Source organism: Cebus imitator, unplaced genomic scaffold, assembly GCF_001604975.1.
Source record: "Cebus imitator isolate Cc_AM_T3 unplaced genomic scaffold, Cebus_imitator-1.0 Scaffold143, whole genome shotgun sequence".
In the NCBI taxonomy this organism is placed as follows: Eukaryota; Metazoa; Chordata; class Mammalia; order Primates; family Cebidae; genus Cebus; species Cebus imitator.
The window spans coordinates 3,862,611-3,875,297 of record NW_016107458.1 but is presented as its reverse complement, the minus strand read 5'-3'; the positions used below and the strand labels follow the sequence as shown (position 1 = coordinate 3,875,297).

The following is a 12,687-nucleotide window of genomic DNA, read 5'->3' as shown; positions in this document are numbered from 1 at the left end:
ATTTTATATTGATGCCACAGACTCAGATACTAAGAAATCAAGAATTAAAGAAGGCTATTAATTTGGAGCTAAAATAAAAAAAACGACCAAATAAAGAAAAATCCTCAAAACCCCATAAAAATTTTTTAAGCCCACAGTATATGGTTTTCTTTATAGAACTTTCTTTTTGCTTCAGTTCATAAACCCATTCAAATCAATTCAGAAAGAATGAGACAGTAGAAGACGGGTTTCAAGGCCTTATCCATTCAGCCGTAAGCATAGTTTAAGGAAAATTCTAGCATTAGCTAGAGTGGAATTTTGAGGTCCTTTGGTGCCAGCACCTGTCAGTTCACAGGTAAGGGCACCACCATGTCTAAAAGGCTTAGAAACTACTTCTAATTTTGGTTTGGTAAAAGTTCCTTGGTTTCCTAAGGAACATATGCCATAGACTGACAGTGAATATATTCCAGAAGGACTAAAATATTAATGTAGAATAGTCACAGATTCCTCCTTTATAATCTGCGGCTAAGAATAATTCTGGCACCACCTCCTCGTGTTTGCCTGTGCCAGGCCGCTGAGATGGCTGGAGAGTGAAGTTACCTTTGTGGTGGAAGGCAGTTTGTGAAGTGAAAATGGTTCCTTTCCCCTCTCCTCACAGAGAATTGGGAAAGGAATTCTACCTGGGACACACCCCCAGACTTGTATAGGGTGCCCAACCTCATTAAACCAGGGTAACCATCTCTTGTATGAAAGTTATTATTAGCTTCTGCTGCTGCATGGAGGGAGGGTTAAGAGAGACCAAGCAGAGCCCAGACAGGGGCACTGCAGGGAGTGGGGGGGATGGGGCTCATCCTTCAGGATTCTGACTTGCCTGCTGGTCCACCAGTGGGGGCTATTGAAAATGATGGAATGCTGACAGCTGGGATCAGCCAAATGCTGGTGCATATTGCAAGGGGCTACTGGTGCCTGGAGATGAGTCCTCATCCATGGGGACTGCTGGAAGCACTACTCATCCATCCACGTGGAAGGAAACTTACAGCAGGTATGACAGAGAAAAGGAGAGTTGTCTGATCCTCTAGACCCCTGCTAAACATCCACTATCACACATTCCCTGCCAGACAAAGGGGACAATGACCCTCAAAACCACTGAGATACAGTTTAGGGTAAGGGCCTCTCCACTTCAGATCATTGTTTGGAACTGCCTAAAGGCAGAAGCCAGATGGAGGCTGCAAGCCTGAGTGCTGGAAGAGGTAACCAGAGATGCCAACTGCTTAGAAGCAGAGATTCCCCAGCTGGATTATGGATTTGAATGACAAAGTGTCAACCAGATCTCAGACTTTGATACCTAATCCATGGGCTAGACTGAAAATCAACCTAGATCTTGTTAAGTTGTTGTTAAGGAGTCTATTTATTCATTCAACACATATTACCAAGCGCCAGCATATTCTAGATCACAGAGATAAAGCAGTGTATAAAACAGAAATTTTGCTTTCACAGAGTTGACAACCTACTTGGGGGAGGAGGGCTTTATGTATAACCCCCGATCAAGTAAACAACAAGGGCCTGTGATTCTTCAGTTCTTAAGGCAACTCCCAGGCCTCCCACCAGCAGAAATGAGATAATAAGGAGACTAAAAATGAAGTCCTCAGAAAGGCAATTGTCCCCAGTGCCAATCTCATATTTGGCAAGACAGAAGAAAGACAAAGAAAATCTTCTCTGAGAGCAGAACAGGTGCAGCCAGAAGATGGCCAAGGAACGCATTGCATTGTGCTGAAGAGAACCTCAGCCAGCCTGAAGCCTGGGCCTGCTGAGGCAGGGTTCTGCTGAAGCCAAAGTCAGTTAGTTCCCACAGCAGACATGTCAAAGTGTGTTACAATTGTTTTGTAGTAGCTACTTGTACTGCCTGAGCTGGTAGGCATGCACTCTGATTCTCTTAAACTTTGGGTACATGTTTCAGGAGGAGATGACAGAAAAGTATGAAACACATCTCAAAGAAATTGTAAAAGAAGCCTCTTGTGTTTGGAAAAATGCTAATAAGCTGGCTGTATGTCTCACTGGGGCATGCTGGGGACCTGGGAAGCCCTAACAGTGCTGTCTAAGAAAATGCTATTACCTCCTGCCTTATGTAACTGTATCCAAAGCTTTCTGCATACCCCAACATTAGAGAAACTTCACCTAACTTTTGTTTTTTGTTTTTTGAGACAGAGCCTCACTCTTGTTGCCCAGGCTGGAGTGCAAGGGCATGATCTTGGCTCACTGCAACTTCTGCCTCCCAGGTTCAAGCGATTCTCCTGCCTCAGCCTCCCTAGTAGCTAAGATTACAGGTGCCCACCACCATGCCTGGCTAATTTTTGTATTTTTAGTAGAGATGGGGTTTCACCATGTTGCCCAGGCTGGTCTTGAACTCCTGGCCTCTTATGATCTGCCCACCTTGGCCTCTCAATGTTCTAGGATTACAGGCATGAGCCACTGTGCCTGGCCTATATATAGGATATTTTAAAAGGCGGCATTTTAAGAGTATATATATGACAAGAAAAAGGTGAAGTGTAGTAGACATTTTCTATTTTGGGTCTGTCCAAATCACCTCTGGTGGAAGTGATTACATTGTTAGTCTATGGCGGCAGGTGACTATTTCCAAGGGAATAGTCAAAGACTTTTTCTTCCTAATCCATAGTGATTGGTTCAAGGGTAGTCCTGGGGCCCACTAGAGCCAATAGCACTTCATAAGGCATTTGTGGGGACTTGTGAATCACAGGCAGTTCTTTCCTTCTGGTTTTGACCCACAGAGGCTGTAAGTTCTGCAGCCATTTTTCTACCTGAAGAAGTGCAGTAACCCAGAGGAGCAGAACTGAAATATGAAGGGAAAAACCAGAATCCTGGCAGCAAGATTGGAGTTCTCTTAACAAGCGACGCCTGCAGCTGCCCTGCCCCTGGATATTTAGGTGTGTAAACCAGTAAGTTCCCTTTTGCTTAGGCCAGTTTGGGTTGGGTGACCCCCTTGAAAGCCCCTATGTTACAAATCAAAAAATAACATGTAAACTAGGTGTCAATTTGCTAATGTGGAAAGAAAATTCTTAATTTTACAGGCAACTCTAGTAATTTAGTACTGAGCAAACACTAGGCATTTTATCACTTGATGAGTTGGAGAGAACGGTTTTTGCTGAAGTCTGAATAAAGGATTTGGACACCATCCCTCAATGTTGTGACAACATAAGCATTTTGTATCTTAAATTGCTCTGAAAAACTATGCTTTCCCCCATTTTTTGTCCCCAAAAGGAACTTTCTTGACATTTTAAGTATCTATTAAACATCTTAAGTTTGCAGATGGACAAAAGATTGCATTATGAGAAAACATGGCCAAGGAGATGAGGTCATAAGTTGAGAGCAAGAGGTGTGTCCGGTTGGAGCTTGGCACTTGAGAGATGGGAAGGTGTGGAAAGCTTCACATACAACAGAATTAGTTTCAAGTCGGCTGGGGATGAAGGACAGCAGCCATGGGGTAGCCCCTAGTGCCCAGATAAGGAGTGAAAGCAGGGATTCCCAAAAGTAAAAAAGACCTCATGACTTTCCTCAGCCACGCACCACATGTGGCAGCTGAGCAGCAAGAGCACCCAAGGTTGGGGACCAGCCAGACGAGTCTAGGTCACCGAGGCAGGGCATCCCAGTGAGCTAGCGGAAAGCTGAAGTGAGTAGCGGGGATACCCGATGAACGCTTCACAGACATTACATATCTGGTAGGTATAGCCCAGGATTCTTTTGAGAGCAGTTCTAAGTTTCTTCTTAGCTTCCTCATTTTTGGAAAGATTAGAACTGAAGATCATATGGCTTCTGAAGAATAAGAACTCACAGTGTAATTAGCAATTGTACAAGGAAGGATGATCTGAAGTCGCACAGCTATTTTAAAGTCAAATAACTGAGTCTAAGTAGAAACAATCCATAACTATCTTAAAATTTAAGAATTAGGAATTCAGTTGCTTAAAAAGTGATTGATACTTAAATTTAGCACAGCTGCCTCCAAGGCATTTTTCTCAGTAGAACAGGTGTTACAGTCATCTCACTAAAAGTTTCTAATTGCTTTTAGAAGGGGGCAGGGGATTTACCAGAGGTAGAGCTGCCTGAAACATTGCTAAGAGACAAATTAGTGCTAAGGACCCTGTGTGGGGTGGTTGTTCCAAGCTCACATCTCTTTCAGTCCTCGAGTATGTGTCTCCCACTAGTCTCATTGATGTATGTCTCGACCCAAGTGTTTGGAAAAAGCACCCAGGTATATAGAGGTATCTGCAGGTATATACAGAAGGCACAATGAAGGGAAGGCCAAGGAAAACCCCTGCCTCTCAAATCTTCAAGCAGGGCTTGAAGTGGCCAAAGAAAGCAGTGTAAGGGGCTGTCGGGCAATGGCCCTGAATATTCCCAGGGAGAAGGTGGCCACGGCCTGGGTTCATGTGGTCCTAATGTCAGCATTTTTCTGTCTCTGCCCCTCTCTCACTCCAGGATGCTAGAGTCCATGAGCCCTGTTTTATACCCTGGCTGAGGACTAAGATGCCATCTGACATCTTGTGCCACCCTCCCAATCCTGTCACTCATCCTGCCTTCTCCCAAATTCCGGAATGCCCTACTAGGCCTGGCAATGTTCTCTTTTGTGGTTCAGAAGCTGCCTACAGTCTGATCTCTGAGGTTCAGGCTCCCCTAAAATTACTGACCAGGACTGGTAGAGACTGCTTGTTCTTGGTTCTGATTATGATTTGCCCCCATGGAGGCTGTTAAGTTGGGCATCATTTACTACTCTTTATTACTGACCCTACCTGGCACAGCCCTGCTCTGTTCCCAGCATGCTGTGCAGCTGGCACTATGTGCTCTAGTTACAGATCCTCCTGGGAATTGATGCTGTCAAAGCTTTTTAAGTTATCTAGGAAATTGCTCTCTATATAAAAGGCTTGATTATTCCTCCAGAACTTAAAATTGTTTTCTTCACTAAATCCTGGTGTGAATTTTTTTTTTAAATGCAAGTACTAAACTGCCTACCCCATCTCATAATATAAGGCTTTTTCTTTTTGTTAAAAAAAGTCAATCCAGTGTATGCTGATGTACAGTTTCCTATCTGATATGATGAATAAAACGGGGTAGCTTGAAAATTCTGAATTTTAAAATGAAAAATTATTAGGGTCCTCTTGATCATCACTCTTTCTACCTTTCAGTAAGTTGGACAGTGTAAGATTTTGACAGACTTGCCCAAAGAGGCAATGAGAGAAAATGAGGGTTAGGTGACAGCAATTGTAAATTTCTCTTGTAATTGCATCTTAAGTTGCTCTGAAAAACTATGCTTTCCCCCTTTTGGGGTAAACTCCTTTGGGTTTTCCCTGAACCTAAACCTCGGTTTAGGTTTGAAATCGGCTGTAGTGTTTGGAATTTGGGGCTTGGGTTAAATGATTATGTTTTGGTGGCTAGCATGAATCTCAGAGTGATGTACAACTGAGTTATAGAAATCAGCCAGAAATACCCTTGGAATAATGGCCATGTCAACTCATTTCATAAGGGTATGTGAAACTGGAAATGAAATTAGAAAGGCTGGGTAATTTTTTCAAAGAAATGTATAATTCAGGCCAAACCTTTTTTTAGAGTGGATTATTTAAGTGGGAGGCCTATTCATGCATTTCTGTGCATATGGTTCTTTTTTCCCCTTAATTTTTAGAAGTAGGACTTTTAAAATTATTTTCTGCTTGTGGCCACTTTAAAACCATGTTGCAAGCAAGATGAACTATAAAGACCACTGCAGAAAAATCTCTGTAATTTTTTCTTAAAAGAGAGCTCTGAATCTTTGTAACATCTAACAAAGATGCTAGGGAAAAAATTACAGCTTTTTTGCATTAGATTCAATCTTCTTGCCAGTAGCGCAACCAGTATTTACCAAGCTTATTTTAACATCTGGCACTGAATTTAAGCAGAAGGAGGAGGTTATGTTTCTTTGCATCTAAAACCTCACAGCATAGTAATAAGTGATAGATAAGACTTATTAGTTATTGTTAGGCAGAAAGCCATACCAAATGAAAACTACTTGAGCCTCATAAATTATATATTGTGGGACCAGTGTACTGTGAACATCAAGCCTACCTCAATGTGACAGCCAACAGATAATTCTTTTTATTTTTTGAGACTGAGTTTCACTCGTTGCCCAGGCTGGAGTGCAATGGTGTGATCTCAGCTCACCGCAGCCTCCGCCTCCTGGGTTCAAGGAATTCTCCTGTTTCAGCCTCCTGAGTAGTTGGGACTACAGGCATGTGCCACCATGCCCAGCTAATTTTGTCTCTTTTTTTTTTTTTTTTTTTTTAGTAGACATAGCGTCTGTCCATGTTGGTCAGGCTTATCTCGACCTCCCAACCTCAGGTGATCTGCCAGCCTCAGCCTCCCAAAGTGCTAGGATTACAGGCATGAGCCACCACACCTGGCCTCAGGGCATTCTTAAAAATCTTTGAAATCCACAAAATTTTTAGTTATTAGAGTTTTTATTCAATATCTTCTTTTAGCATGAATATGATAAATAATATAGTAATTCTGAGCTTTTCTTTTTAGAAATGCTAAAATACTTAAAATAGCACATCAAAAAGCCCTAAAAGAATACTAGAAAACGCTTTCTACACAGAGCATCCAAGGCAACAAAATCAAATGGGATAGGCCAGAAGTGCCAAACCCACCTGAACAAATCTGGGCAAACAAAGACACAGTAAGAGAAGATACACCAAGTGATGGAGTGTAAAGCACAGGTTATAGTTAGAAGAAAAGACGATTTTTCACAACTCCACAAATCTCCCTCCATGACTTCAGAAGCCTGTCCTCCCTCCCACCTTGCTACTCAGCAGGGTTTCCTGTCAGCCACCACAGTCATGACTGCTTTCCAGCTACCCCAGCATTTTTTCTGGGCAAGGAGAAGCCTAGTCCAATCACATTTCATGTCTATTCAAGTCACATTCCACAACCAACTTCCACAAAGTTTAAACCACCCTTTGCTACGTACTGGGATGTTGTGCAATTTTTTCCAGCTTACGCCTGTATACAGGTTAAGACTCTGTGCAGGTTTATAAAATACTGACTTAAATAGCAACTTTGAGGGGAAAGAAAATGCACTCTGGCTTAAACAAGTTTCATCAGGTATAATAAAACAGACAAACCTGGCAACGCCATACCTTTCTTCCATGGAAACTTCCTTCAGTTGTTGGTGTGGCTTGGTGCCTTCCATTTCCCTGATGCTCACAGCATAGATCTTGGTGGTGTAGTCAATGGCCTTTTCTCTAGCAACATCGCTGTCATAGCCTCAAACAACAGAAAGAGATTGGGGAGCCAGTTGGTTTGCAGTGGCCCAGGTAGGGAGGTGGCGGGAGGTGCAGTCGGCACAGGAGGCGCGTGGCAGGTGGGGGCTCACCTCCATCCTCTTCCACGTCAGTGTCTGACTCCTCGCTGTCCACCAGCTTGCTCTCCTGGGTCCCCACAAACTCCCTAGTCCAGATCATCAGGGCTGTGTCGGCGCCGCCCACCGTAAGCAGCACAGAGTCATTGTGCAGCCACCTCACGTTGGTGACATGCGCACTGTGCCCCACGTACTTCTTGAATCTGGCGTGCTGTCCCTGTAAAGCCCAAAACTGGCGATTACCCCAGCCACTGTCTCATTACTCTTTTCTCTGGGCTCATTTATCCACATTATTTTCTACTGGTTTCTACTGGATACAAATGAAACAGTTCAACAGCAATTTCCCTACATTTCAACTAGAATGTAAGCTCCATGTGGGCAGGCACTAGGTCTCTTTTTTCCTCAAACAGTATCCAGCTCACTATATGTCCTCAATATATATTTTCTGAGGGAATGAATGAAACAATAGACTACAGAACCTATTTTCTGGGAATCTATGGACATATAAAAAGCTTGTTCTGATTTTCACAAATGTCAAATGTGCTGTCTCTACAGGTCTCTAGTGTAAACTCCTGAGTGTGAGTCTGGTTGACATGTAGATCAAAAATATCTTCACCGCCATCCCCTACAGTGACTTTTGTACCACAGTGCAGGCAGTGGCAGAAGAGCAAAGGATCTCTTATAAGCCTGGGGACTCAAGTAAGATGTAAAATGAACAGACCGGTTTTTGCCACAGACACTAGAAAGCATTTTTAATAGTAGAAACACTCAAACATTGATTTAAAGACAAAGCTCCTTTTTAACAAACATAGCCAAATACATAAAATCCAATTTATCAGTAATGGCTAAAAGCTTTTTGGAGTGGTATGCCCAGGCCACACACACCACCTTTATTCCCCGGGTGAGGGAGGGCGGAGGGTGGAATGTGAGTCAGCTGCCCACACCAGGGCAATCCTGACAAGTGGTACAAAATCAAAGCTGGCACCAGAAAGAGCTTCCATATTCAGCTCATGAGCCACAGCCTGGCAAAAACAGCTGCGGCGGGAGCCATTTAAAGAGGTGGAGTTTTTCCATCCTCTCAGCGACTCCTAGGGAATACCTTACACGATATGGGAAGCTACATGCACTCTCTGAGGTCATCAGAGGGCCACTGGTGTCCTAGATGAAAATTTTATTAAGTAATTTACAAGTGGCTCCCAGAGGGTTTTGGATTGGCATGCTGGAGAATCTGAAACCAGCACAGATACACGGCAGGGAACAGGTGCAGGGGCGTTCATGACTTTGAAATACTTTTTGTCAAGATCGCCCTATATTTGGCCAACCACTAGTCGACAGCTAGTGGAACTGCCCATTCCTCAGTAGAGTACTGAGTCTAGAAAGATCCTGAAGCAAACAGGCAGGTCAGATTTCCAGGAGGCCCTCCAGAATCATTAGTTTGCTAGCAAATAGGAAAACAAAAGAATTTCCAGGAAAAACCCATTCAAACATGTGAGATCCACAAGGCATGGGAACAGGACAGTCACAGCAGCTGCTGCCATGTGCCCTGCTGGTCTAACTGGAAGCAGGAGGGCAACCAGTTCATACACTATACATACAGGCTGTTTCTTTACTGAAGTAAAACAGCATGAGGAATGCCTCTGTACACCCTTAACTTATAAGAGGGACATAAGGGTTTCTAGATGGGATGGAGGAAAAAAATGCAAAAAGAAAGGTTCAGAGTCAAACAAATTCTAAGGGATTAGATTCAGGGTTGCAGAGGGAAAAGAAGGGACATAGAGGAAGAGAAAGAGAGAAAAAGTTCTGGGTCACTGAAGAGATTTAACAAAGCAGAGATTCTTCCAGCAGTGGGTGATTCAAGATTCTCAGAATAGGAAATAAGATCCATGCAACAGTAAAGGGAATTCACAGTTGCTAGAAGGTTCTGTGAAACCAGCTGCTGTCTCAGGAGGAAGACACTGGCAGGGATGTTTGGTGGTTGCCAGCAGGGACTGTGGAAGAAACGTCCTCAAGACCTGGCACAGTCAGCAGGATGAACGACCTTTCTGGGTCTTCAAGCCAAACTGCGTTTGTTACACTCGTCAGAACTTGCCGTGTCACCTCAACTCTCTTTATCCATCGAGTCATGAAATAATGGATGATAGCACCAGAAAAACCTGGAATAGGGCCAGGTGCAGTGGCTCATGCTTGTAATCCCAGCACTTTGGGAGGCAGAGGCGGGTGGATCACTTGAGGTCAGGAGCTCGAGACCTGCCGTTAGCTGGAGGTGATGGCTGCCTGTAATCCTAGCTACTTGGGAGGCCGTGGCAGGAAAACTGCTTGAACCTGGGAGGCAGAGGTTGCAGTCAGCCAAGATCACACCACTGCACTACAGCCTGGGCAACAGTGAGACTCTGTCTTAAAACAAGAAAATCTGGACTATGTCTCCAGAGTATTGGTCGTCAATCTCTTGTAGGAAGGAAATTCCTCAGAATCTCATGAACGCTATGCATTCTCCCCCCACATTCACTTTTCAATTTCCCTGTCTGCAAAATTTTCCAGGCAAAGTTTCTCTCTGAAGAACCATTCTCCAGAGCTGTTGACATTCTGAGGAAGAAACTTAAGGACTTGAGGGCATGGAGGGTTTTAAAAATGCAAACAATATAGTGGCCTTTTAGCCTCTTCATTTAGCCGAAGGGTGTAGGTTTGGAAAGGAAGGGAGGCTATGTGAAGCAATCAGCAGGCTAAACAGATGGTGTCAAAAAACAGAATTTGGTTTTCTGGTCCATGGTTTAAGGTACTACAAAAATGGGTTGTGCTCTTGTTAGGTTCTGGCAAAGGACAGAGTGTGTCTCACGGAGCCTGGGACAAGGTGGACGCAGGACACTAATGATGTAATTGAGAAGGCTTTAAACTAAAACTGAATATTAATAAAGATATATTTGTCATAGAAAGAAAAATGCCTGGAAGAGATGCCCACTCATGGGAAAGTAGAATGAGAAAAAGGGCCAAGATCATGACATGATTTTAGCAGCTAACAAACAGAACCTGAATTTTGGACACAGAGAGAGCTGTGTGGTAGTAATAAGATCTCATCACCAAGACTGATGACATGGAACTCAATTTGAGACTACAGCAATGGCATGGTACATTAGTCTGCTTGAGTTGCCATAACAAAATGCCCTAGGCTGGGTAACTGAAGAGCAGAAATTCATTTCTCAGTTTTGGAGGCTGGGCAAAATTAAGGTGCTGGCCAGTTTGTTTCCTGGTGAGGTCTCTCTTCCTGGCTTGTAGATAGCTACCTTCCCACTGTGTGCTCACATGAAGAGGGGGCGGTGTGTGGTGGCGAGAGGAAGCTAGCTCTCCAGCATCTCTTCTATAAGGACACTGATTCTATCAGTTAGGGCCCCTCCCTTATAAACTCACTTAACCTTAGTTACTTCCCTAAGTGGCCTATCTCCAAATATAGTCCCGCTGGGAGTTAGGGCTTTAACATAGATTTGGGAAGACACATTCAGTTCGTAACAGGTAATGAACTTTGCTCGACAGAGTGAGAGCAACTGGACAAGTGTGACTATGCAGCTGGAAATATTCATTGGCAAGAGATTCATGTATCTGGGAAGGAAAATGTGCCAGAAAAAGCAGATTTTAAAAAAGAGGAAAAGTCTGGGCGTGATGGCTCACACCTATAATCTCAGCACTTTGGGAGGCTGAGGTGGGTGGATCACCTGAGGTCAGGAATTCGAGACCAGCCTGGCCAACATGTTAAAACCCCATCTTTACTAAAAATACAAAATATTAGCCGGGCATGGTGGCAGGCACCTGTAATCCCAGCTATCCGAGAGGCTGAGGCAGGAGAACCACTTCAATCCGGGAAGCAGAGGTTGCAGGGAGCCGAGATCATGCCACTGCACTGCAGCCTGGGCAACAAGAGCAAAAACTCCATCTCAAAAAATAAGTAAATGAATTAAAAAAANAAAAAAGAAGTGCTCTTACCAAAAGAATTCATATTTGGCTGGTGGTTTTTAAGCTATGAAACTACTTCTTCAAACAAACCTAACACAGAACTCAAGAATGAAAAGATAATTTAAAATAATGGACAAAAGGCTTGTATAGGCACTCCCCAAATAGTAAATAGATGAGTAAGTGCTCGGCATCTTGGTCATCAGAGAAATGTAAACTGAAATCACAACTGGATGGCATTATCTATGCCCTAGGACAGCTGAATTTTATGCGTCTGACAATACTGAGTATCAGCTACTGGAATTCTTACATTTTTGGTGGGAATATAAAATGATACAACTTTGGAAAAAGGTCTGGCAGTTTCTTAAAATGTTGTATTTTTCCCCATGACTCAGAAATTCCACTCCTATATATTTACCTAAGAGAAAGAAAGCATATGTCCACAAAGACTCGTCTAAAAATGTTCATAGCTTTACTACAACCGAAAACTAGAAAAGTATGTTCATCCCAGGAATATGGATGAACGAACTGTTATATCCACACCATCGAACTCTACTCAGCTATGAAAATGAATGGATTGTTATTATATAACAACATGGGTGGATCTCAGAAACATCATCCGAGTGAAAGAAGCTAGATAAAAAGCAGTACCTATTTCATTTCTATGAAATTCTTAAACAGGTAAAATTTATGGCGAAAAACACTGAAACAGTTATTACATTTGAGGAGGGGGTGGGCATGGGGACTGACCTGGAAGGAGTATAAGGAAATGGCCTGGGGTGGCAATGCCTATGCATCTTCATAAGAGATGTTTATATAGGTATATGAGCTTTTTGTCAAAGCTCATCAAATGGAATACTAAAAATTTATGTATTTCAACTGTATCTAAATTTTACTTTAAAAATACCAAAAGCAAATCTTGAACTCAAGGTAACGATGTGCATGATGAAACATTTAGGGATAAGTATCCTGATGTCTAAAATTTACTTTTTCCTTCCAGCTTTCCTGAGGTATAATTAACAAAAATTGTATGTATTCATGGTGTACAACAGGATTTGATATATGCATATATTGTAAAATAATTACCACAATCAAGCTAATTAATGAATTCATCATAACACAGTTACCATTGTGTGTGTGTGCATGTGTGTTTGCTGAGGACACTTAGGATCTAGTCTATTAGCAAACTTAAAGTAAATAATTCAGTATCATTAAATATAGTTACTAGGCTGTACATGAGATCCCTAGAACTTACTTATCTCAAAGTTTATACCCTTTGACCAACATCTCCCCATTTCCCCCTGCAACCCAATCCTTGGCTGCCATCCTTCTTCTCTCTGCCTCTTTGAGTTCAACTTTTTTTTTTTTTT

At 42.8% G+C, this 12,687-nt stretch overlaps 1 protein-coding gene across 7 annotated transcripts in view; it reads right to left on the bottom strand.

The window, feature by feature from the left end:
• The window catches only part of EML6 (EMAP like 6), a 253,399-nt gene that overhangs the window by 32,128 nt on the left and 208,584 nt on the right, over nucleotides 1-12,687 (bottom strand). For all 7 annotated transcript variants that reach the window (XR_005202459.1, XR_005202460.1, XM_017542366.2 and 4 more), the window contains exons 27-28: nucleotides 7,394-7,595; nucleotides 7,158-7,284 (exon numbers count right to left, since the gene is read on the bottom strand). Coding sequence is in view for 5 of the 7 variants with exons in the window: in XM_017542366.2 (XP_017397855.1) it covers nucleotides 7,158-7,284; nucleotides 7,394-7,595 (329 nt within the window). In the remaining 2 variants the exon portion in view is untranslated. The remainder of the gene's footprint in view (nucleotides 1-7,157; nucleotides 7,285-7,393; nucleotides 7,596-12,687) is intronic.